Source organism: Delphinapterus leucas, chromosome 4 (genome assembly GCF_059928025.1).
Source record: "Delphinapterus leucas isolate spDelLeu-1000000601 "Yukka" chromosome 4, BTC_Dleu_Yukka2, whole genome shotgun sequence".
In the NCBI taxonomy this organism is placed as follows: Eukaryota; Metazoa; Chordata; class Mammalia; order Artiodactyla; family Monodontidae; genus Delphinapterus; species Delphinapterus leucas.
Genome location: NC_143132.1, coordinates 8,917,828 through 8,944,650, shown reverse-complemented (window position 1 = coordinate 8,944,650; position 26,823 = coordinate 8,917,828). Strand labels below are relative to the sequence as shown.

The following is a 26,823-nucleotide window of genomic DNA, read 5'->3' as shown; positions in this document are numbered from 1 at the left end:
TCTTTCCCTCCCACTGGGATGTTCTCAGATGTTAAGTCACTGCTGCTGCTCTTTGACATATTTTCCATGTAGAAGATATGGAACCTGCAGCAGCAGGGGGTGGTGGTGGTGGGATGAATTGGGAGATTGGGATTGACATGTATACACTGATGTGTTTAAAATGGATGCCTAATAAGAACCTGCTGTATAAAAAAATAAATTAAAAATAAAAGAGGTTAAAATGCCACTTAAATGTATTAAAATGTGTTCAACTGACAAAAAAAAAAAAAAAATATATATATATATGGAGCCTGAAAATCACACTGACAGTTGGAGCAGACCATTCCCAACCCCATTCCAGAACCAAAGGCTAATGGCCACATTCTTCTTTTAAAGAAGGTAAGTGAGAAAACAAGTCCTAAGCCAAAACCAGTACCTATCTTCCCGATGGCATCTGCCAAGCACCGGTCCCACTTCCTGCTGAGCTCTGAATCCGACATGTTCCGCACCCTCAGTTCCAGCTTTCCGGACCGTCGGGCCCTGCGCTCAAACCCCTGGGGCCCTTCTTCTTAACTGTAGACTCTCCACCTGTATTCTCAGCTGTGCCCACCACCACCGTCACACTTGATATCGTCAATCCTTTAACTTTTAGGTGTTCACAGGTAGCGGTATCTCATTGTGGTTGAAACAGAACCAGGTTTGATTTTTAAAAAAAGCAAAGGCAGGTGTTATTCTTACGCTTGGGTATTATAGAGCAATTCATAACGCCTACAAAGGTGAATGATGAATTTCATGGCAGAAATATCTATGGAGCTATGGATGGAAAAGAGACCATCCCTCCTGCTGAGAGGGTTGTCTGGGCAGAGGGCGGGGCTCAAGGACTCCCAAGTGCATCACTGGGTCTCTCCTTTCCCACAACCTCTTCACTGTCCCGGGACCCCGCTGCCCATGTTCAGCAAGGTCACAATGAGCTCTTCCCCAAGGCAGGCGCCAGCTTCCCCAGACACCTGGTGAAGCCACTAGACCAAAACTCTCCAGTGATTAAGTCCTGGCTTCTTGCTATTTATTATGCTGGATAGGAAACCTATGCAAATGCTTTATTTTGGAAAAATGCCTGGGCTGACTAAAACAGCCCCAGACCTCCCCCGAGCTGCAGGAGCCCTGGTGGGATGGAAAGCTCCAGCCTGCCAATCATTTACTCAGCAGGGATGGGAGGGTGGCGAGCTATTGAATAGAAAGTCCCTCAGGAGAAAAGAATTAAGGAGTATGTTGTGCTGAGCTTTCCTGGGGCAAAGCTGGCACAGCAAGAGGTGCCATCAGCATCCCAGGTGATCCCCCCCCAGGGGCTGGGTCCTCCCTGATTGACAGGGTGACCTCCACTGGCCTTTCTCAGGCAGGAAATGGGCTGTTTGTTAATGCCTTTCCCCCGCCGCACACACCTGTGAAAGCCAGTTGGTGGTACTTTAAAATAATTTACTAGAATGAAATTTCTGTGTTTTTCTTTGGGTACTTGCCCAGAAAATGGCTTTGTGCTTTTTGATTCAAGAAAAGGCTTCAAATATTACAGGACCTCAGATTTCAATCTCTCTCTCTCTCTCTCTCTCTCTCTCTCTCACAGACTCAGACACACACACACACACTCCTGTGTCTCTTGGGTGGGAGTGAGGGTACTATAGCAGAAGCGAGGTGGCTTTTCCTTTTAATCCTCGAAGTCTTAGTTAAACCTGTTTCCCTCACTTGTCCCCCACTCCAGCCCCTGCCACCGGGACATCCTCATCTTGCTGCCCCCGCTCCCCACTCTGACTGTTCAGCTTCAGAGCATTGCCAGCTCGAATCTCATTTGTCTGAAATGGACGTTTCCTGAATAAGAAACGTGTGATGGGTTTGCCTTTGCTGTCGGCCTACTTTGGTTTAGCAAGCTGCCTCTCCATCCCTCCTGTGAGAGGACCAAGTAAACCGCAGCCAGTGGTCCCTGGCCTGAAACCCACGACTTGGGTATCAGGTGCCTGGTGCTTCTCCGGCCACCGGGAGGAGCTCCCTGTTCGGTTTATCACTGATGGGAACAGTGCCTTTGGGGTGTTAAAAGGAAAGCCACAGGCCCCAGATAGCATCACTTGTGCTAAAAGCCCATGATACCAAAGCTGGTCAGCACCATCACGTGGGTCCTCTTCATTCCCCTCCAACCCTCCCCAGAGGAAGAAGAGGCAATCTGTGTGATCAAACCCTTGTCATCCAATGCTCTGTGGTGACCTAAATGGGAAGGAAATCCAAAAAAAGAGGGGATATATGTATCCATATAGCTGATTCACTTTGCTGTACGGTAGAAACTAACACAACATTGTAAAGCAACTATACTCCAATGAAAATAAAAATAAAAAACCCACAAACCTTGTCATCGCCCCCCCTCTAAAGATGTACTGACTTAAAAAGAATCCTTTCTTTTCTCTTGCTAATAGCTCCCTCACTCCATCCTTCTTCCTATAAAAGCCTTCCATTATGTACAATCCCTCTGAGCGTGCTTCTAGTTGCTAGCTGGGATGCTGCCTAACTCATGAATCGCCTAATAAAACCGATTAGATCTTTCAAATTTACTCGGTTGGATTTTGGTTTTTGACAGGAGAGGTACAATTCATCCCCTCAGGGCACTGAGATGGCGCTTCCTGCACAAATGACAGAAGTTCCAGGTTTATCACTGTGTTCACTGGACACATAGAGGAAGGGGTGTTCTGAGAATTAATGGAAGACCCAGGCTTCTGCTGTCTTCAGGAATGGGGCTCAGTTTCACCCTGCTGTCCTGCAGTCCCCATCCCAGATGTACACACTTAACACCCTCTGGGTCCCCGGGGAGCAATTAGAGATTATTTTAATGAACTATCACTCATGCGCAGAAGGAAAATTGAACTTCCGGTCGCATGAATGTCTTCTCATCCTCAGGGGGCTTTAAGTGTCTTCAAGTCACCTGAGCAAGTTGCTTTACTTTTTTTCTTTTTTTTTTTTTTGGTATTTCAACCCTTGTAACTTTGAAAATTACAGATATTTTCACATCAAATTACAGTTGTTGCAAATTTCTTAAAATATCCTTTATGCTTATTATTGCTTTGAAATTGCAGTATTTAGTAGACTTCCCCTGCTGGATAATGTCATTTTGTGCATTAGTAAAGGAGCACAAATATTACTATACCATCGTTTTGAAATATTTCGATAACACATTTCAGTATAATGGTTTCCTCTTGAAATCGTACACATTTACCTTTTTCCCTTTATATGAAAAGTATTAATCTGAGGTGAGTCCATAATCACCACACCTCTCTAGGGGTGCATAGTATAAACCTCGGCGAGAAGACCCCGTTCTATTATCCAAGGAGAAATCTGTAACTAGGGTTGTCTTAATGTTTACACAGAAAGAGCAGGAACATGCATGTTTTTCTGTAAGCGTTATTGCGACCTTACAGACTGGAAATGAGAATTTTCTAATGTGTGTTAAGTTTCCCTGCCCAGCAGTCTACTCCTTCCACGGAGCAGTCCTCAGCCAGTGCCTTTCTTTCCGAAGCCCCATTTCCTCATCTGTTCAATGCAGCTGCTCATACTGCCTAAGTTACTGTGAAGATACAAAGAGGTGACTGAACACCGCTCCCTTCTCCTCGGCTTCCAGAACCTCCCAGTTTGGTCCTCCTTGCTCACGGGGTGTTCCTCTTCTGGTTGCCTTGCTGGACGCCCCCATCCTCCCAGCCTCGAATGTGAAACCCTCAGCAGCCCTTGGCTTATCTGTGTTCACACCCCCTGAGACCCTTTCTAGCTGCATGGCTAACTGTGTCCTGGGCTGAGGCTCCCACATTAATCTGTCCCTCAACTCCAGCTTCACACATCTAAGCGCCCCGATCGCCATCTCCACTTGAGGCGGCTCAGACCAAACACATGGAAAACAAACAAAATCTACCTTACCAGAACACTTTCTTTCCAGAATCTCCTTCTTTCAGAAGACGGCGAACCCATTCTTCCAGTTGATCCAGTCCCAAATCTTGGCATCAACATTTAAGCCTCTTTCTTTTCACACCCCACAACCAAGCCATCGGTAAATTTGATCAACTCTACCTTCAGGCACGTCCCAACCTCTTCCCACCTCCACGGCTGCCTCTTAGTCCAGATCTCCATCTCATGCCCGACTGTCACCATCCACTCTGTTCCCTCTACCTGGAAGCAAACAAGCACAGAGGGTCCACGGCAGGGAGAAGCAGGGAGGCATGTGGCAACGCTTTGGGGCTTTGGGGCCGGGCATTTAGGGTGCAGATCCTGGCCCCATCTTTGGTTTATAACTATCAAGTAATGGACTATTATACAAATGGTGAATGTGCCGTAGTTTTCAAATTATTTCCACTTAGGGCAACAGTGACTGCTACGGAAGTAGGATTCTCTGGGGGATTTCAGAGCCTTTTGATTTCAAAAGACTTAACCCAGGAAAGCAATCAGGGTGTCTTATCCAAGAAGGGGGACATTCTGGTGCTTTGAGTATAGGAGAGGCGTGGATCCGTTTCAGGAAGTGGCTTCCCAGAGACTGAGCCTGGGACTAAGGGTTCCTCAGGGTAGAAGTGCCCATTCACACACACGGCCTGGGAGGGGCTGGGGCATGACATGGGTGACTGTGAGGGTGGTGGGCTGTGGCCTGGGAGCAGCATCAGGGGCCCCATGCTGTGAAGGAACCAGCACCTGGCAGTCAGCAGGTAACCAGAGCGACCCCAAGGACTAAAGGCTGGGCCTCACCCCTTCCCCAAGTCCAGGGCCTCCATTCGTGCTGGGGCCCTGAGCCCTCCTAAATGCTGGGGAGGGAACAAGGAAACGTGGCTGGCTTTAGACCTCTGGATCAGAGCCAAATTTGATTTGATTTAGGGAAGCAAAGACATACAGCATTCTTTATCCCGTGAGGATCATATTGTAATTTACATTCATGACAACAGTTTCCTGGAAAACATCAGAATCTGACTCATGTTTCCTTTTTATTTTGAAATTTGGGGTTACATGTTGTACCTCGAAAGGAGACCATACTTTGTTCAAAACAGCCTTGGTTATGACTGCCTAGTCCCAAAGAGATGGGCAGAGGCAGGCATCTACCTGATGGCCCTGGTGATTGTAATGTGATGAAGAAGGGGATCACAGGACCTGAGCTCTTGTCTTAGGGGTGAATGAGAGCAAAAGAGCCAGAGGAAACTGGGAACAGCGTTCTTACACCCTGTATCTTGAAGGAGGGAATGAAGGTCTTATTTGGAATCTACTTCCTACAGTTGGTGGGCCAGCTGTAGGTCAGAGCCATCCGTGTGTCACTTCCTGTGTGTCACTTCCTGCTTTCTATGGGGATTCAAACTTGGACCTATGGGTCTGATATCACATTTCCTCTAATCCAGCCAGAACCCAGTTAACAGAAGCTTTGTGGAGTGATGGTTCTAGAAAGAACTAAATATGGTCATGAAACAATTCACTTAACTATTTGGGAATAGTCTGGACATGAAATTAATTAGCTTATAGGTCATGCTTCTACTTGAGTGAATGTATTTCCTCCCTGCTTACCTGTCTGGGTTCAAATCCTGGGTCTTTTGCTCACTAGCTCTGTGACCCTGGGCAAATAATTTAATCTCTATGCACTTTGATTTCCTCCTTTGTAAAATGGGGTTAAAATGAGTATTTTATCTCATTGGGTTCTCATGTATCTCTTTGGACCAAATTAGTAAGTAAAAGGTATTCCTGGAACATAGTAAGTGCTTAATAAATTGTAATCACTATTATTATTAGTCTTTCACCTGAGTAGGAGACAGGAACATACTTTACTTTAGTAGTGACAGAATTCAGAGAAAGAGTTTGATAAGAGCTATTTTAGAAAGAAATAACGCCATTTGCAGCAACACGGATGGGCCTAGAGATTATCATACTAAGTGAAGTAAGTCAGACAAAGACAAATATTATACAATGTCACTTATATGTGGAATCCAAAAAAAAATACAAACAAATCTATATACAAAACAGACTCACAGACACAGAAAACAAACTTATGGTTATCAAAGGGAAGGGGGGAGACAAATTAGGAGTTTGGGGTTAACAGATACAAACTACGATACATAAAATAGATAAGCAACAAGGATTTACTGTATAGCACAGGGAACTATGTTCAATATCTTATAATAACCCATAATGGAAAATAATCTGAAAAAAATATAACTGAATCACTTTGCTAGACACCTGAAACTAATAAAATATTGTAAATCAACTATACTTCTAATTTTAAAAAGCTATTTTATCTTTAAATTTGTAATCGGTCTATTAACTAGAATAACTTCACTAAACACATTCTAGATTGTGACCATCAAGTAAGGACTGACAGAATATCATTTCGTTTTAAGATTTTGTTTCTCTTCTTTATAGATTCAGGTTTGTTTTTATAATTTAAAGAGTAGGTTAAAATTGCTTGTTTCATCATAAATAAATGGTGACCTTTCTGATCTAAATCCCTGACCTAAATAGGATGGCACATCCCAGCCCTCTTAGCTTCTGCGGGGCTAGACAGAGGCTAAAACATGTGGTACCCCCTCCTTCCAAACAGAAGTGGCCCCTGTTGCTTGGGGTCTAGAGGTCAGCACAAAATAGAAAAGAAATATGTATGTGTAGGATTGTTCCTTAAACCCTGACTTTTCAATGTTGCTAGAAGATTCTCCTGTTGCTAGATCTCATCAATGGTGCAGTTTATTAGGTGTAACTGGTGAGGCTTAAAGGAATCAGAAGAGGATCGTGGGGTGTACGCACATTACTGGTGAGAGCCTCTGCCTACGTGGGAAGCACGTGGCAGCTGGGCTTCTTGTCACCATCTCGGTGGCCCGGAGGACCCGGTCAGGAGGAGGCATGAAGTCAGGGGAGATCAAGCAACTTCCAGCCTTGCTGGATCCAGAGTTGCAGGGCTGAGGCCCGTCTGACCTCCTAATCCTTGCCCGGGAGCCTCCCCTTCCACCTCCCTGATCCCGGGGCCAGAGTCTCACCAGGCCACGCCACGCCAGTAAGCCCAGCCACGTGTGGCTAACCCTCTGTGGCTCGCTTCCCTGCAGACAGTGACAGATGGAGCCCTTGGTGGTCCTATTCTAAGACCCCTTGAGAATGGTGGGGCTTCACGTAGCAGACCTCAGACTCAGCCCTTCCACACGGCAGGGTTATTTCCTTCCGTGTTCACAGCCTGAGGCTGGGGCAGAGGCATGAGCAGACTCCCTGGGCTAACGGGGGAGCAGCGTGTGTGTGTGTGTGTGTGTGTGAGATTTAGATCACAGCCCCGAAAGCAACATCAGTGTCCTTAAAGAGGTGAGGCCTCACCTGGCCCTCGCAGCAGTTCTTTCCAGCTCAAGGAGCAGTGAGCAGCCCTTGTACCTGCTCTGATGTCAGCTGCCATCATACTTCTATTCCCAGAAAAGAAGCCAGTGACATTCTGTGCTTGGGGTGAGCAGCCTTCCTAACTGGGCCTCTTGTCAATGCCTGGAGAGCCAAGCGAACAGGCGTGTTTCACTTTGCCTTTTTTTTCTTCTGACTTTTGCTGCCTTGCTAGTGGGGGCCGACTGCTCACCGGTAGAAAATGACATTGTCCTTTTGCGGCGTATGGCAATTATCTCTTTTTCAAGGAAGCCCTGTACTCCCTGCCTTGCCTCTGAGATGGAGCCAGGATAGGGCGACAGTTTTTGGTGATGTTGCTCCAGCATCTTCTGGATGAACATCCGCCCAGCCCTCCTCTGATTTTCCTGTCCTGTGTGGGCGGTGCCCGGAGGTGTGCTGACTATGGTTACCAGCATCTTAGCAGACAAGAAGAAGGGTCTGGAAACAGACACGGATATTGTCAGTTTCAGAGACAACCTCATCCAAAAGGTTTATTCCTGGCTTGCAAACAAACCCCACTGACCAAACTCCCAAGTCGCTTTTTATTCACCTGTCATTAAATCACCCACAGAAATACATATAATAAATACAAAAACAGGAAGGATTTTTTTTTTTTTTTTTTTTTTTAGTCTTTGGTATGTAGCGCTTTTCTCCTCAACTTCTTTCCCCGCCTTCCCTGCATCCTAAGCCCATTTCCTCAGGTTCACATTATTCCTTTGGACACCAAAGCAGCCCAGAAGTAAACTTGGTGCCCGGACCTTGAAGCGGTCGGCAGCCTGGGTCCCGGCGCCTCTTGGGGGCCTGGGGAGGGACAGGCCGTGGGGACTCACACATAGTCGTTCAGCCTGTACCCGTTGTGCGAGGCCGAGGTGGCCGACGGGGCCCGATTGTCCTTGTAGGCGTCGGGGGGCCGGTAGGAGGGCGCGGTGGCCGTGCCGGCCCGGGGCTGAGCCTGGTAGGGCCTGGAGGGCGCCTCTTCCTGGCAGGCCAGGAGGAGCAGCGTGCCGCCGATGAGCGACAGGGACGAGGAGATGAAGCCGAGGTACAGGGCCTGCCCGATCTCGAACTTCATGCCGCTGGGCAGCAGCGGGTTGTAGAAGTTCTGCACCACGTCGTTGGTGGTCCAGGAGACGGCCACCATGCAGAGCAGGCCGGCCAGGATGAAGAACACGCCGCCCAGCACGGCGAACGTGGTCTTGGCGGGGGTGCCCTTGGCGCAGCGCGTGCACTTCATGCCGACCACGGCGCAGGCGCAGGCCACGCCCGACAGCAGGCAGGAGATGACCATGAGCGCGCGGGCCGCCTGCAGGTCGCGGGGCAGCGCCAGCAGCGAGCGGTAGATCTGGCACTGGTAGATGCCCGTGCTGTGCCACACGCACTCCATCCACAGCCCCTTCAGGTAGGACACGGCCGTCAGGATGTTGGTGCCCACGTGCGCCGTCCGGCGCCAGTGCGGCAGGATGGTGGTGATGAGTGTGCCCACCATGCCCAGGAAGCTGAGCAGGAAGCCCATGAGCTGCACGGCTGCGCTGGCCATGACCTTGCTGGCGGTTGCCGCTCGCTCAGGCGCCCGCAGGAGTCCTAATGAAGCCGGGAGGCGGGGCGGGGGGAGAGGAAACGGGTTAACGATTATCTCGATGCATTTATTTCTGCCACCGAAACGGCGATTTCCATAGGCAGTTGGTACCACGATTAACATGTTTTTAAAAATAGTTTCTGAGACTTGATTGGGTGAACGAACGAGCGGCTCGCCTAAGACGCTTTCCCTGGAAGGCCAGAGCTAGGAGGGGTGACAGCCGACATCTGGCTGGGCTGTGCTTTCCCAGGACCCCAGGGAAGGACACTCCAGAGACCCCACTTCTCTCAGTACTTACCAACCCCATGTGGGAAGTTTTGTCTTGTGTCTACCCTCAGACTCTGCTGCATTTGAGTCTCACTTCATTCTGTTTGATCAGTAATCACTAAGGTTGTTAAATCAACAAATGGACTGGCAAGTCTTAAGGCGTGTGCTGTTTATGACTTAGAAGATAGCTTAGACTGCCTGTCAGGATGAAACATTTTCTGAAAGTGGGAGACTTCCCTATGTGCTCATAGGAGGGGGTTTGGCACCATAGGCGGGTCAGACGCTGCCTTCCAGAATCCCAGATGTGACCTTAGAGATTATCCACTGACGCCAGGGGAGAGGAATGACCAAGGTCATCAACTCCTTAGGTGCTGCAGCCAGGACCACGAACCAGTGACCCTCCCCTGCGGGCAGGGTACCTCCTCTCACACCACTCTGAAGAGGGGTGGGCTTACTACAAGACAGGCTGCTACTGAACATTGTAACCATGGCAAAATCTCAAACACTTCTTGGGGAAAAGGACCCAGCACGTATGTGGTGTGTAGTGCCAGGTGTATCGGGGATACTCGGGAAATATTGGGAGGGAGGAAGGAGAGAGTCGGGGAGTGGGGGACGGAGGAAAGGAGGATGGAAGGGGGAGAGGAAGGAAGGGGGAAAGGGAGGGAGACCAGAACTGCCCGAGTGGACACCACTAGCTCCTCTCTGCTGCTGGGAGCAGAGTAAGGGACAGAAGAAGAGAATCCCACCCTCTGCGTGACTCGGGGCCTCTCTGTCTTCAAAACAAGGGAGCTGGGAGCTTCCCTGGTGGCGCAGTGGTTGAGAGTCTGCCTGTCGATGCAGGGGACACGGGTTCGTGCCCCGGTCCGGGAAGATCCCACATGCCGCGGAGCAGCTGGGCCTGTGAGCCATGGCCGCTGAGCCTGCGCGTCTGGAGCCTGTGCTCCGCAACGGGAGAGGCCACAACGGTGAGAGGCCCGCGTACCGAAAAAAAAAAAACAAAACAAGGGAGCTGGACTTCATGGCCCCAGAGTGTCTTCTGATTCTGAAGGGAGGAAAAGGGAAGCTTCTCTGCTGGTGCCAAGTCACTTCAGGGACCCAAACTGGTAAGAGTTCGCAAGGCAAAACCCGCTTCTTCCTTCTTTCTCGGAGCAGTGCTCTGCAGTTAAGCACAGGAAGGGCTGCAGGTAGCCACAGTGGGCCCGGAGGGCGTCGCCCAATGCAGATTCTCCTGCGAGCGGTTTTTGGGGTGCCCCAGGCCCTCTTGGCTTTAATCCTGGGTCCGCTGTAAAGAAATCTCCCACTAAATCACGATGAGGGATTTGGTTAGTAACGGGTGATGCTTCCATTGGAGGCATTGGAGATCATCTTTAGATCTGTCCGGCTTAACAGACAAACGAGATACCGGTGAGACAGCGTGGTGCTGGACAGGACATCAGTGGTCTCGGGGGGGACGAGCTCGGGGGTGTTGCTGATGCTAAAAATGACTGTTTGCTCAGGACCCTGCGTTCTTCACTCACACCTCCAGCTGATTGGCCACATGCGTCTTGCGAAGCTGTCTTTCCTTAGGAAGCCTTCTTCCCTCCATTCAGCAAGCAGTCAGTGCAGGTGCTGGGCTTGCGGGGTGGGGCAGTGGGGGGAGACCCCACAGTCCCTGCTGCCCAGGGAGGGGCAACTGTCCTGTGGTCACCGCCGGGCAGGCGGCGGGGCACACAGAGCGGGCCGCTCTGATGTGCGGCACCAGAGCTGCTGCCGCCCACCTCCTGGATGCACTGGGCACCCGAGCAGAGCTGACACCAAAAGCGCCAGTTTACTGGGCCTGAATGATGTTCGGGCCTAGGCTGAGCGCTCACACGTGCCTCCCAGTTTGTTCCCCGCAGCTACCCAGTGAAGCAGCAGCTGTGACCTCCCCTGTTTTCCACGTGGGGAGACTGGGTGCAGGGGTGAAGGTTCTTCTTCTGGCCTGGCTAGTATTTTCCCCGGTTTAATTCTTCCTTTCCGAACGCGGTAGGACTGAAGTTAGCGTGAGGGCCTAGGGGTGGTATCCTCGGTGTATCCTGGGGAAGTTGACTCTCCCCCAACGAAGATGTCCTTTTACAGCGGTTCAGGTGGCCAGGGTGAGGGACTTTCAGTGCTGAAATTGGGACAGTCCCAGGCAAACCAGGACGGTCGGTTCCTCCAGGGAGCGTGGAGCTGCGGATTTCTCCAGGTGGCCTCTGAGATCCCTTCAGTAACGCCTGAAGGCCACCTCCAGCCTGGTGGCCCCGCTGTCTGTCCCTGGCCAGGGCCTTCTGAGGCCCCCTCACAGCTCTTGCTTGTCAAGGTCAATCATTAAGCCCACTGAGCCTAAAGAATGTGGCATAAAAGCTAAGCCTGCTGACCCCATTAGTCTAGGGAAGTGGACCAGAAGTTTATTGGTTGTCTAAATATTTATGGAGAGCAACGACTGCTAATTTTAGAAACCATTAGGTTGCTATATTTAAACTTGTGCTTGAAGGATTTGCTAATTTAAGAAGTGAGTGTTAATGAGCCCCCAACTCCCAGCCCCCAGCCCCCCATCCCTTTCCCCCTAGTTACCATAAGCTGCTACTGGTATTAGGTCATAATTCAACTTCCCAGCAACCACTTTTCACTTTGGGGCCATTCGATGGAAAAACAACCTCAAGCGAACGAATCTCCTTGGAAACCACATAAAACTCATCGCTGATGCTTCGGAAGGAACTTGCCCAAGCATGGCCTCCAGCATGGGCAGAGCTTGGAGGGTCCAGCTGGCCTGCAGTTGGCTTCGTCCACGGGCTGCCCTTTTCCTGCAGACGTGCATGTGCTCGTGGAAACATTTGCTAGAGAGATGGGCGTCCAAGACAAATATGGTTCTAAGAATCAGGGTCCAAAAAAAGACCTCGACAGGCTGGGTGGGTGGGGCTGCGTGTAACAAGACGACACATTGCAGGAATGGACATCGGGCCTTGCGTTTGGGTTCACAGAGCCCCCGAAGCACTCTCCTGGGTGGGCAGTATATGGCTGTCACACCTGTGAGCAGGATTTAGGGCAGTCCTTCCCAGTGACTGCTTCTCAGGACGCCATGCTGGCAGGAAGTCTTGTGGAAGACAGAAATGCCAGCTAGGTTGGAGAAAATCGGGTAACTGTAGGACTTCTCATCGCTGGTAATATGCAAACATAATTGGGAATCTCCCAGAAAAGTCTCGCATGTGGCATTTCCTAAGCTTATTTGACTGGAGACGTCCTCCCCCGACCTTGCCAAAGGACAGCTTAAAGTCAAATCACTTTGGCAAGTGGACTTAGAGGATGGAAGTCTGTTGCAAGTTTAATGCAGCAATGATGAGATAGGGTTGATTAAAAAAAAAAAAAAAGAATTTTGATTTTGAGGAGGGTTGAATGAGCACAAGTAGGACGGCCAGCAAGATGCTCTGATGTGCCCCCAGTAGAGTCTCAGCAAACCCCAGGGCTGTAAACTAATGTGAAAATCTGTGAAGGGCAGCTGTGAAAAGTACCAGGGCTGCTGTGGCCCCCTTACACTGGATCTGGTTTTATGAGCACCAGATCTGAAAGGCGAGGTTTTTTTTTTTTCCATATAAACTTTTATGTTGTCTCCTTCCTCTGTTGTCCATGAGCTACATTTTTTTAAAGGAAGGAATTCAAAACAAACAAAACAAAACAAAGAAAACGAGGCAGGAACCCAGAGCACATGGTGGATTTTCTTCCAGCCTGCCTGGACCCCAGCTGTGTCAACTTTGGAGCTTTGCCTCTGAATTAGGCATCATTTCAACAGCAGTGGCCGGTGGGGAGAGCCTCACCGGGATGGGGGACAGATGGGTTGTTTGCCCGAGGCCTGCTCCTGCTTCTCTACTGCCCCGTGTCCCTCGGCCCTACGATGAAGAGCTCTGCTATGGACACGTGTGTCCTTTGTCTTTTCCACACACACTGCTGAATGGAATGTCAGCCCCGGGGCAGGAGCAGGTTGTACCTTGAGAGACAGGGGCCCAGCCAGGTGTGTGGAAGGTTCTATACCCACAACCACCTGGGCAGAAGAGTTGGATGATTTGGCCTCTCGAACCTCATTTCAGCTTCTGACCAGCCTGCAGTTGGAGTGGATTTAGAGCCGGTTGGGAATGGGCCATCCCATGTATGGCTGCCCCACGGCCTCCTGACACGTGTTGGATCCACTGTGGAGACAGCTGGGACTTTGTTTCCTAGAGCTTTATCGGAAAAATGAAGAGCTGCCTTTTTTTTTTTTGCGGTACACGGACCTCTCACTGTTGTGGCCTCTCCCGTTGCGGAGCACAGGCTCCGGACGCGCAGGCTCAGTGGCCATGGCTCACAGGCCCAGCCACTCCGCGGCATGTGGGATCTTCCCAGACCGGTGCACGAACTTGTGTCCCCTGCATTGGCAGGCGGACTCCCAACCACTGCGCCACCAGCAAAGCCCAAGAGCTGCATTTTAAGGAAGATGGTCATTGGACTTTGAAAGAATGCAGAGTTGCCTCAACTTTGATGTTCAACAATTGAAGAAAATGTCTGGTTCAAAAAGTTGTAATGCTGAGAGGGATAGATTAGGAGTTTGGGATTGACATGTATACACTGCTATATTTAAAAAAGATGACCAACGAGGGTCTACTGTCTAGCACGGGGAACTCTGCTTAACACTCTGTAATAATCTAAATGGGAAAAGAATTTGAAAAAGAATAGATACATGTATATGTATAACTGAATCACTTGGCTGTACACCTGAAACTAACACAATATTATTAATCAACTCTACTCCAGTATAAAATAAAAAATTTCACCAAAACCTGTCATGTCCTCCTTGTCACCTCATTATATCAGTAGTTCAGATACTTCATAAATGCTAGACCTTGGGAACTAAGGATAAACTCAAGGGAGATTTGGATTCATCTAAATGAGCTACATTAGCAACACTACCCAACAGGAGAAAAGAAAAAAGGACCTTTATGCTCTATCAGTATAAAATAACTCCAGCCAGTAATTCCTAAATGACATGTGTACAAAGTGAGTGGATCTCTTTCCTAGAAGCTTAGGTATACTCCAGAGGTGCTATTTTAGTACATCTTTTTATACAAATATATAAGAATTATGACAAAGTGATCAAGTAATACCTTGGAAAAACCATTTCATATTCATTTAGGATGGGCTGGACTGTGGGTCTTTTGGCTCTAAAAATGAAGTTTCCTTCCATATTATTCCAAGCTTTCTGTAACTTTCCTTGGGTTATTTTTCAGACTGGCAGGCATCTGTATTTTAAATTTATGAGGACTTCTATGCCATCTACACACGGTGTGGAAGAACTGCAGTCTTTCCATGAGGCAGAGACAGAATGACTATATAATTAACTTATTACTGCCATGATAGTTGGGGCTTGCTAATATTATTCAGGAAAACCAATGTGAGATATCTTGTACAAATCATATAGAAATGACAATTTATAGGTTAAAACTTCCCCTCTACTTTGGATGAGTAAAGAAAAATCTATTTTTCATCACAAGAGCTGGTTTGGGGAAAAGCCTGTGTTAATACTGTATGAAAATCATGGTATGTGGTTAACTGCTTGCAGAGGCCGTTTTCAACTCAACGAGATTGAACAAACTATTGATTTAGTGAAAACTACAAGCTTAAGTTACCACAACCATAAAAATTCTAAACCATTTCCCAGGAGGCATTATCTGTCTAATTTCAACTCACCAGAATTTCATTCGAATCCATTAAAAATGCAGTAGATCAACATGTTAAAATGAAATGATTGAATTTCATTGAATAAAAAACCCTGGTGCCTTTGCATACGTGTTTTCTCTGACAAGATAGCTGTGTAAATTTGCTTTGCTATGTTGTTTTCAGTTTTCAGGGGACAGGTGACTAAAAATCTGTGCAAGAAGAAGATTAGAAAAGGAAAAAACACCCCATAGGTTGTAAGGTTTTTTTCAAAAGTGTTAAATGATGATTAGATGACTAATAGTTAAAGTGTTCTCTAGGAAGTCTTTATATAAGGGATGCAACGGGTTGAATTGTGTCTCTCCAAAAATGTGTGTTGAGATCATAACCCCTAATGCCTCAGAAAGTGACCTTATTATTTGGAAATAGGGTCACTGCAGAGGTAATTTTTAGTTAAGATGAGGGCATACTGGAGTAGGGTATATCGCTAAACCGATAAGACTGGTGTGTTTATGAGAAGACGGCTATGTGAAGACAAAGACATAGGGAAGACACCATATGAAGATGGAGGCAGAGATTGGAGTGATGCTGCTACAGGCCAACGAGTGCCAAGGAGGGCCAGCAGCTAGGAGAAGAAGCTAGGAGAGGAGCCTGGAACAGATGGTTCCTCACGGCCCTCAGAAGGAACCAATCCTGATGACCCCTTGATTTTGGACCTCTGGCCCCTAGAACTGTGACAGAATACATTTCTATTGTTCTAAGTCACCTAGTTTGCGGTGCTTTGCTATGGCAGCCCTAGTAAACCAATGCAGGGGATCACTGAATGGTGGCCTAGGGGAGTACAGAAAAAAACACTCATGTCTGAACATGAGAAGTGGGTTCCCTTCCAGAGCAGGCACTGAGCATGGTCTGATGGCTTCACATCCGCCACAGAAAACAGCAAGGCATTGGTCAGCTGCATGTCTGAAAGTGTGGAGGATAGAATCCAGGGAGAGGGAGAGAACACAGGGAAAGAGGAATTTGGAAGGCCTTCTGTAGCTGTAAAAACTCAAGAGCGAGTGCCAACTACAGTAAGTAACCCATACGGTGATCAGATGACTCAGCTTCTCCAGACTGGAAAAGTGTATGAATCCACCGATCCCCCAAAGGGTTTGAGGGGCTCAGTTCTCCACTTTGTATGGAATTGGCTGGGCTGCATCCAGAGACGTGGCAGACCTTTTCAGGCTGGATGTCTGGTTTTCTTAAATCAACATGTTTTGGTTTCACAGACCATAAAAACCCAAATTTGGGGTGCTGGCAGGTTTGGATAAGGCAACTCAGATGGTTGCCCAGGCTTTCCCTTGGAAATCCAGTAGAGCTCAGTGGGACCTCCCTTTAGGACTTACATCAAAACAGAAATGAAGTAACAGGACATTGTCTCAGCTGGGCTGGAAACCCCCATGAATAAGATAACTATTTGATGGATTTTGTAAGCCTGTGAAAATGATTTATTTGAGTACTGAACTGGGATTATATAGCAGTGACTAAAAATATGGTGTCAAATGAAAACATAAGACTGAGACTTACAAATGCTAAATAAAATACAGCTAAAAAATGATGTTTAATGCTCATTCTCTGTAAATTTAGCCTTTCAAGCCCAGGTGCACAGAAGCTGTGAGCTATTAATGATAAGAATAAAAACAATCACAGCTAAATGTTCTGAGTGTTTGTGATATGCCAGACCTGTGCTAAGTGCTTCCACTGGCGCTAACTTATTTAATCCTTCAACAAATCTACGATGTGCATGTCGTTGTCCTTGTTTACAGACGGAGGAACTGAGGCTTAGAGAGGTTAAGTAACTTGTCCAAGGTCACACCTGGGCTGAACCAGGGATCCTAATAGGAGAGTCCTGTGATCACCCAGGTGAGAGATGCTGGCAGTGACAAAGGTAGATGCTGAGAAGAGGTTGGTTTCTAGGTACATTTGGAAGTGAGACAGGTAGGGTTTGCTGACGGCTTAGCTGTGGGGTGTGAGAGACAGGGGTCAATCATGGCTCCAAGGTCTTGGGCAACTGGAGGAATGGAGTTGCCATTTATTGAGGGTGAAGACAGTGGGAAGTGGGAGGATCTGGGTTTGGAGGGTGAGGGCAGACAAGAGTCGTCTTGTTTTAGACATGCTGGGTTGAGATGGCTATCCCCACCCAGGGTGGGGAGGGGGATACTGTGGTTGGATGTATAAGTGCAGAGTCTGGGGACAGCACAGAAGTGGAGAAGTCCACTTGGGACTCAACAACATAGAGACAGGATCGAGGGAATTCCCTGGCAGTCCAGGGGTTAGGACTTGGTGCTTTCACTGCCGTGGCCTGGGTTCAATTCCTGGTTGGGGAAATAAGATCCCGCAAAACAAAACAAAAAAAAAGAGAGAGACAGGATTGCAAGCTGTGAGACTGGGTAAGAGCCCCTAGGGAGTGAGTGTAGACTCCTCTGTAGAGGAACAGGTGCCTGACGACTGATTGCAGGAACCATCCAACATCAGAGGTGGGGGTGCTGAGGAGGAACCAGCCATGGGCCCAGGGAGTGGCCGGGAGGGAGGAGACAGCCCAGAGGGAGAGCGGTGAGCGATGACAGAGATCCCAGTTGGAGGGAGTGTCAAATCATCAGATAAATCACGTCATCTGAGCATGGAAATGATGGTTGGCAACAGGAAGGGCATTGGAGGCCTTGAGCAGCACAGTTTCAGCAGCATGATGGGAGTGGCTTCAACAGAGGGTTGGGATAGGGACACAGGACATAGTGAGCCCAGAGAACTCCTTCAAAGACTTGGACCATCAAGAGGAACCAGGAGATGACGCAGCAGTTTGTAGGGTGGGGGCTCTTAATCTGGGGTCCAGGGCCCATAGAATTCAGGGTACCTGTCAACTTGGATAGAAAAAAAAGTTGCATGATTTATTTCATCAGCTTCTCCCTGAAAAGCCTGTCCTTGTGTTATGAATAAAGGCAGCCACCTACAGCGATCTTAACGGTGCCTGTGAGCTGATCACCGATAGGAATCACTCAGAGTTTGCATTGCTTTACAGGTGTTGCAGATCATTTACCATCGTTGCTATTTCAAAACTATGGTAGTTATAAGGTCTGGTAATGTAATGCATTGATAGAGAATCACATAAGTTACTATGAACAAAATGATTTAAAAATATTTCGGTAACTGTATTTCAATATAATTGGCTTCCTTTATAACCCTGCGTATTATTTTATACATTTAAAAGTACTGTTCAGGTACTTGCCTGGTGGTCCAGTGGTAAAGAATCCACCTTCCAATGCAGGGGACGCGGGTTCGATCCCTGGTCAGGGAACTAAGATCCCACATGCCGCGGGGCAACTTAGCCCGTGCGCCACAACTACTGACCCCGGGCGCTCTAGAGCCCGCGAGCCACAACTACTGAGCCCGGGCACTCTAGAGCCCGCGAGCCACAACTAGAGAGAAGCCCGCACGCCACAACGAAGATCCCGCGTGCCGCAACTAAGACCCGATGCAGCCAAATAAATAAATAAATACTAAAATAAATAAATAAAAGCATTGTTTGGAGAAGATAAACATAGGCTTCACTAGATTGCCAAAGGGATCCAAGGCAAAACAAACAACAGCCCAGTAAACAACAGCAACCTCAACAACAAAAGAACAAAAACAAAATAGTTAAGCACCTCTGCCAACGGGATGTGTGGTCAAGAGAGGACCTTTGTTTTGTTCTGTTGCTGATTTGAAGATGAGAGAACCCGAAGCACGTTTGCCTGCCTTTGGAAATGATCTGGTAGGAAGGGAAACATTGACGATGTTGAGGAGATGTCCTTGAACAGAGCACAGGAGGGACCTGTGCACACAACTGTGCACACAACTGGAGAGGCCAGTTCAGACCGGAGCAGGAAGGAGGCCAACGCGGGGAGCCTGGCGGACGTGGCAGGGAGCAGTCGGCGATGTTCTCAGATTATCCCAATTTTCTCAGGGAAAGAGGAAGCAGTCTGATGTGTTGAGAAGGAAGATGGGGGAGAAGGTGTTGAAGGTTTGAGTGGAGAGACAAGGGATGCTGTGGTCGCCTCGGAGAACGGGAGCTCAGTGGACCTTGTAAGACAAGGCCAGCAGGAGATGCCCGTGTGAAGCCAGTGGTCATGAAGCTTCAGTGACCACAAGCCGCTGGACAGCCTTCTCCAGCACAGCCAGCGGGACCATATGGCCCCGGAGTGGGCAAAGGGCTGGACACAACTCAGTGGGGATTTTTCTAGGAGAAATGGTGAAGGGAGAGTGGAAGGGAGATTGGTGTGTACACAGAGGAGTTAGTGTAATGGTGGGTGATGCTGGGGAGGAGGGAAGGGAGGATGGGAAGGAATGAGCTGCAAGGACAGGAGATGGTGGCTGGAGACTGGGACACGTGTCACTGTGACCTTGGTGGGCAACGGTGAGCAGTAGAGTAGACAGTGGGAAAGTGTGGGACCACCGGGGAGGGTGGAAGAAAAGGACCACCGTGGATATGGAACCACCATGAATTCCTTAGAGTAGTTTGTGATCTGATTGTTTCACTATTGTTTGAGAGGTTACATCTCTCTGATCACTGACTTATTTTCCACCCGTGAAGGTGAGAGAAAGAGAAGCAGGGCCAGAAAGAGGAACGGCACACAAGTTGAATGCCTGCTAAGTACCCTGTCTGTCACGGTCAAGTCAATCTTGGCCGAGCTCTCAGTTCTGCCCTTTATGTCTTTCACCCACAGGACTGCCGTGTGATACACATATTGTTCCCAGAATTCAGTCTTCAACATCGTTTTTTTCATAAGCCACCCTCTTTCTTGTCCCCCAACACCCTGTTCTTCTCTGTAGAGTGGGAGAGAAATGCAAGGTTGTAGCTTTGCACTTTTGAGGATAGACTCTGAGACACAGTGGAGAGGAATTATACCAGAACCTAGCCAGGAAGCGCACACACTGAGTGCTGGTATGCGTGACCCCAGATAACTCGACAAGTAAATTGTGGGGCAGGTCTCTGCAGGAAGGGAGCTTCCTGGTGTGTGTGAGCGGTGTCTGGACCTCAGCCAGGTGGGAGGCAGCTCTGCTCTGGTTTCACCCTCCTGGTCCCCCAGCTCTGCGTATTCCAGCCAAGGAACCCGAATTCAGCAGCTGTCCACTCTTCTAATGCGTCAGCATCCCTTGGAGAGCTTTAAAAAGACCCTGATGCCCCAGCGACCCCAGAGAGCATGATTCACTGATTGGGGTGGGGTCTGCATATGGGGACTCTGGAGCCCCACTCACACCCCTGGGTGACTTGGATGTACAGCCAGGTCTGAGAACCGCTGTCTTAATTGACGTGACTTGTAAAGGTCCTATCAGGAGCTTTAAAAGAGTTTCTGCTATATTTAAAATAGGTAACTAACAAGGACCTACTGTCTAGCACAGGGAACTCTTCTCAATACTCTGTAATCATCTAAATAGGAAAAGAATTTGAAAAAGAATAGATACATGTATATGTATAACTGAATCTCTTTGCTGCACGCCTGAAACTAACATAACATTGTTAATGGACAATAAAAAAAAAAAGAAATACAAAGTTAAATTTACCAAAATCCACCCACCCACCCCACAAAAAAAAACAGTTTGAAACTGTTTAGCCAAGAGTCACAGTACCAACGTCTGCTCTGCTTGCTGGCTCTGCCGGTTGACTTTGGGCCTTCTCTGGGGTCTCCCAAGATGGGGACAGTTGGGCTCATCTACTCACAAGCCTTTGCCCTCACACCGCCTCTGCATCAGAACCTCCTCTCCATCCACAAGTCGTACCTGTGCTCGAGTCCCACACCCATCCTTGACTCCGCACCTCCATCTACCCCCATACTTCTTCTTCGACAGCCAAGCATCTAGAAAGAGGCAGATTCCCTGTTCACCCCTCTGCCATCTGACTCCTGCCCTCCCAGCACTTCACCCTCCACCCAAACCTGTTCTTACCAGCTGGGTCCTCTTTCAGTCCTTCTTGGGCACTCGGCCCACCTCATGTGTTAATATCGGCCAAGAAGTTACCCCACGGGGCATTTATATTTTCCTGGCTGGCCCTTGAAAACAAAACTCTCGCTGGCTCCAAAGAGTGATGCTCGCAGTGGCAAGAACACGGTAGGGGTCAGTCCTGGAGGGAGGCCAGTGCTACTTTGATGTATGTGTTTTGAAAACGTTTAAGAAGTTTAGAATGAATTGGGTCAAGTCTGAGAGTTCAGCTTGCAGAAGCCCTCATGAGAGCCTTGAAGATGAAACAGTGCAAGATGAAAACATGGGGCCCCTTGTTCAAAAATTATTAAGAATTTCAAGATGGCGACTGCAGAGCATCAAACCAGGCAGGCGCCCTCCCCAGCCCAGGGTCCCACGCGGCCGCACAGGTGGCAGGCCCATGCAGCCTGGACGCTGAGACTTTCCTCCCTTAAACCAAAGAGTACATCTAATTTGAACGCTGAAAGGAAAAAGAGACACTTCAGCAGTGTTCTGCAGAAAGAAAAATATGGTTTCATATGTTTGTTTTTTCTTCATTTAAGTGTAGCCCAGATGCCTCTGCAAGTGTCTGCCAAGGAGCAGCCTTTGGAAAACAAAGCTATTGCTGGTCTCCTGTACCCAAGAGAGGCGGCCAACAGAAACAGACCCGGGGTTCTCAACCTCAGCTTCCATTTCTCTCTTGCTCCGGGGAAGCTGTAGGTGTGTGGGGGTGTGTGTACATCCAAGTCCGGGGTGAACCGCTGCCTCTGGGTGGCTTGGGTCTTCACCCCAGGGACTCTGCTCATAGCCTCCCTGCACCCTGGCGGGGGACCCCAGCCCCAGGGAGAGAAGAGGATGAGGTATGGGAGTCCCATCTGCTCCCTTCTTGCCTTCGCCCCACGGGGGAAGGGTCTCTTAGGGCAGGCTCGGGGCGCCCTCCCAGCAAATAGCCCCCCGTGGAAAATTCCTGTGCACGGCTGGCTGCTGTTGGCCTCCCAGCAAAAGGCCTATGACTCTGGCAGCCGCTTGTCCTGCAGACAGTGTAAGGACTTGCCCCGGAGTGAGAATTAGGAACATCAGCTGGAGGGAGGAATGTTGGAGTTTAAAAGTGCCAAGAATCACTCCTGACCTGGCAAGATTGACTGTCCGAATTTTTAAAAAAGACGTCAGGAGAAGCCTTGAAAATAGGCTTTTAGACTTCTTGTTCTGCGTCATGCAAGATATCCTCTGATATAAGCAAGAAAATTTTTTTTAAAACCAAAAAATTTGATGTATTCGATTTTGTTGACCTTTAAAAAAAGACTAACCGGAAAGCAGGAAATATAGTAATATTTTCACGGCACTGAAGGAAGAAACTGTCTCTTCCTTTTTGTAGATATCTTTGCAGGTGCTTAAGAAGCACTGGTCCTATGATATAGATGGATAAGTCAAGCACGGTAAGCTTTAGAGATGTGCGAAGCAGATGGAGCCAGATAAGAATGGAGGCTGGCTTCCGCTCAGACTGATTTTTGGGCAAACAGCTCAGCCGTATATGACTCACTTGACCATCAACATCGTAACAGCTGCTTCCCAGAGCTGTTTAGAAGATGCTAAGATAATATATGTATAAACCTGTAAGCCCTGTGAGGAAGGACGCCCAGTAAGGCAAGGTGTGTGCTATTGAAGTTTTATCATTATTAGAGATAAACCTGTTCCGACTCCACGGAAGCCAACCCAGCAGGAGACCAGCAGCTGAGATGCTGGGAGAACTTGATGACAGGGTTGTGCTCTGGTTTCCCAAGACTTTAAACTTAGTGATTAAGAGATTTTTGGCCTTGGGGCTTCCCTGACGGTCCAGTGGTTGAGACTTCACCTTCCAATGCAGGGAGTGCGGGTTTGATCCCTGGTCGGGGAGCTGAGGTCCCACATGCCTCGCAGCCAAAAAACCAGAAAACATAAAACAGAAGCAGTATTGTAACAAATTCAATAAAGACTTTAAAAATATGGTCCACATCAAAAAAAAAAAAAATCAAAGAGATTTTTGGCCTTGAAAGCGGCAGGAATGAAATCTCTCGGTGGGAACGTTCAGCCCAAAGCCCTCCCGTGCATTCTGGGAAGCCCGCAGCAGCCACTGGGGGTGTGGGATTCAAGGTAGCTGAAGGATCAACTCACGGGTCAGATTGCATGGGATTTCCCCTCTTCGGTACCATTTTTTGCCCTCATTAAGAGAGAGCTAGCACTTTCCCTCCCCTTCTCCAGTGTCTGTGTGCGTTGGGGGGAGGGGGAGGGCTGGGGGGAGGATACGGCTCCCGTGTCTGGAGGCTCTGGACCCTCACAGTGCACAGAGGGGCAGTGACAGCAAGTGCCCCAAGCTGACCGTCTCCCAACACCCACAGATCCGGTCCTCCCAGCCCAAGGCCCCGCCAGCGATGAAAGAGTTCTGCCCAAACACTCAGGAAATGGACTCTGTCCCTCCTGGCTCATTAGGAGGCTGGCTGTCCCCATACCTGGTGCTGGGTTCCCCAGGGCCCCCAAGGCCCAGGTGCCCTTCTGCAGGGGGTGATGTCATCCACCTGGAGAAACCCCGCCCGCACGCAGACCCCCGGACAAACGACGGCCACCAACCCCAAACCCTCCCGACTTGTCGCCTCGTCTCACACCCACATGCAGAGGTCCTGGCGACCCAGCTGCCTCACCAGGTCCCTGGCTGCTCTGGGAATGGGCTGGGCGCCGGGCGGCGTGACCCACGGACTCCCCAGGGATGCTGCCACCCTCCAGTCTTCCCTCTTCCACCGACTGGAAGCTTCAAGGCCAGGGCACTTGAGAGGCTAGTGACCAGACAATTACTGGGTCCTTTGGGAAGGGCCTGCGTGGGCACACGTGTCATTTGGTTGGATGAGTTAACCATCCAACTGCCCCATGCACAGGATAAGACTGCTGGGCCAAGGCAGACATTCAGGACCAACCAGAAATGTCATCTCTGCACTTTGGAAAAATGCCTGATACATGTGAGCATCGTCATCTCCTCCCTGAAACACCCTCTGGTGACTCTCCTGGACTGGCAGGACGAAGCTGGACTGCCCAGCCGGGGGTTGAAGGCCATCTGCGGTCCAGCCTGGCCCGCTGGCCCACTCTCTGCATCCTTGTTTCTCCACTTCCTTGTTCATGACCCCCCAGCAGGCCGCCCAATCCCTGCTGGTGACCCACACGGAACCCCTCCTCTTCCCACCCAGCCTGCTCTGAGCCCGTCACCCGGCCGTTGTCTCCACGCTGCTTTGGACTTTTGTGCTATTGAGCAACACAGAATTTCTGACCCTGCAGGCTGCTGGGGGCTCTGGGCGCATGCCAGTGAGTTTTGATCAATGTGCAACTCTTTTTTGTTTTGTTTTTTGGCTACAATTGCAGATATGGGTGGTTGGGTGATGTCTGTCGTGGGGAGTGTGAGCTGGGTGGGTCCCGGGCACAGGTGGCAAAAGGAATGGGTTGCTATTACTTTGAGATGAGAGACATCATGAAGAAGGTGGCTTTGGGGGGACGTTCAGGTATGACTTGAGAACCCAGTGGGGCTGGGAGTGTTATTCTGAAATCTAGGACTGCGCACAAGGCTGGCCGAGGGAACTGGGCCGTGCTGGGATGCCTCCAGCTACTTCCAGTGTGCTGTGGACTGGGCTGGGATCCAGAGTGGCTGAGAACCACAACTAACTTGTCACACACATCTGTCCCTTCCTCCTCAACTCCATCACGGATGCTCTAAGGGCAGCAGCTCGGCTCCTGGGTTCCTTCCGCAGCTCCTCAATCTGTGTGGCTCTGGTTGGTGCTTAGAAAAAGACACAGTGAAGGAACTCAGGTGTGGGCGAATGGCCCTGCGTGTGGACCCGAGCCTGTCCCTGTGTCCCTGGCAACGGGCTTGGGGTGACAGAGATGGGAGCATTTTGTGGCTGGGTGTTTGGAGCAGGGGTTCAGAAGTGTCTGTTAAATATCACTGAGGGTTGACAACCCCAATCCACATAGTTTTATTTATTTAGTCTCTTCTCTGGAAATAACTGTCTTAAACAAGATCATCTTTAGTTCAGGGTCATTCATAGGCCCTGATCCTCTTCTATTTAGAGGTTTCCCACTACATCTTATATATTAAAATGCACCCACGTTACCTATAATTTTATGCTGGGAGTTTTTGAAATTATTTTTATACTTTTGCTTTTGGGATGGTTTGGCTACAAGTCATACATTTAATTCACAACTGCCTTTGATTTCTTTTTTTTTTTTTTTTGCGGTATGCGGGCCTCTCACTGCTGTGGCCTCTCCCGTTGAGGAGCACAGGCTCCGGACGCGCAGGCTCAGCGGCCATGGCTCACGGGCCCAGCCGCTCCGCGGCATGTGGGATCTTCCCGGACCGGGGCATGAACCCGTGTCCCCTGCATCGGCAGGCGGACTCTCAACCACTGCGCCACCAGGGAAGCCCTGCCTTTGATTTCTTGATATTGATTGTGTATTCTTGGTCAGTCTTGTAGAGAGAGTAAATGTAAACCCCCAATTCTGGTAAAATATCATGATATTTTTAGGAATACTGCATTTAACAATGAAGTGGACATGATGTTATGTGTTGTACCGTTTTGTTAAAGCTTGATTTTCTCTGGAACAATTCATTCCTATTCTGGGCTGAAGTGTGAAAGCTCCCAGGCCGGTGGCCCTGGCCTGTGGCTCCTCATGGACAAAAGAGCCCTTCCTGGGCCAGAGGGCAAAGTCACAGGGCTTCTCAGTGACTCAACTGAAGTATAAAGGTATCGATTCATTTAAAAAATTTTTTTATTTTTAAAAAAAATATTTAATTAATTTATTTATTTGGCTGCCCCAGGTCTTAGTTGCAGCACGTGGGATCTTTTGGTTGCGGCACGCAGGATCTTTTGGTTGCGGCACGCAGGATCTTTAGTTGTGGCATGTGGGCTCTTAGTTGCAGCATGTGGGATCTAGTTCCCTGACCAGGGATCGAACCCCGGCCCCCTGCATTGGGAGCATGGAGTCTTAACCACTGGATCGCCAGGGAAATATTCATTCATTGAATATTGCTTGAACTCCAGCACTTGTGAGCAACAGGGTGCTTGGTGAGAAGACAGACACTGCCCCTGCCTCTTCAGGTACATGGAGTCACCGCACTAGTGGAGGCAGGGAGGCTAGGCTTGGCGCTCCAGCCCTCCCCTCCCACCCAGGACCCTCATCCTTGCTCCTCCCACCTGCCATCAAAGTCCGCCCTTAGATCTTTTTTAACTCTAAGGTATAAATGACTAATAATGGTTTAACATTTTGTCCCTCCCAGGAGGTATTTTTGAGTCTAAGGGATAAAGATTTAACAGTGAAATTTCAAGCACCACTCAGGGTGTAAAGGAGGATTTGGGGAAGGAGGGTGGCGAGCATTTTCCTAACACCCCCAGTCATTTCACTGAGTTAGGGCAACCTCTGTCCTTATGGATACAATGGAAGCCAGTAGATATTTCAAATTAAATGGATGGACAGATGGATGATGGATGGATAGATGATGCATGAATAGATCCTCTATATTCTATCTCAACTGGCCTTTGAAGCTTGATTCATTTTTTTCATTCCTCGTAGAGCCAGGCTAGGGTCTGACACACATTAGGAAGTCGGTTGAAGTTTGTAGAATAATGAGTTAGTAAAAGGAATGTTATAATTTTCGGTTACTATTTTGGGTCCCCTTTGATTTGAGACACACACCAGCAACTTGAGTCTGAGTGAGCAGATTCAGCTATCTTGATGGGATGGAGGCCACTGTAATACTTGACCTTGTTCAATTTATCGACAGCATAACCTGTCAGACACACAAGACTTCCATGGAATCCTTTCTGTGTGGTTTCACGTTAACTTTGCAGAGGTCCGACTTTCAGAGAATTCCTGGTATTAAAAATAGCAATGATAACAATTGTACGGAACTCATTGTGGGCTAGTTTTCGTTTTAAGCA

General features: G+C 48.9%; 1 protein-coding gene across 1 annotated transcript; it reads right to left on the bottom strand.

Moving 5' to 3' along the window:
* Positions 1-8,164: 8,164 nt before the first annotated feature.
* Positions 8,165-8,955, bottom strand: CLDN14 (claudin 14). Its single transcript, XM_022553065.2, has one exon. The coding sequence runs from the start codon at positions 8,909-8,911 to the stop codon at positions 8,201-8,203; it is 711 nt and encodes a 236-aa protein (XP_022408773.1). The 5' UTR covers positions 8,912-8,955; the 3' UTR covers positions 8,165-8,200.
* Between the last annotated feature and the right edge of the window lie 17,868 nt (positions 8,956-26,823).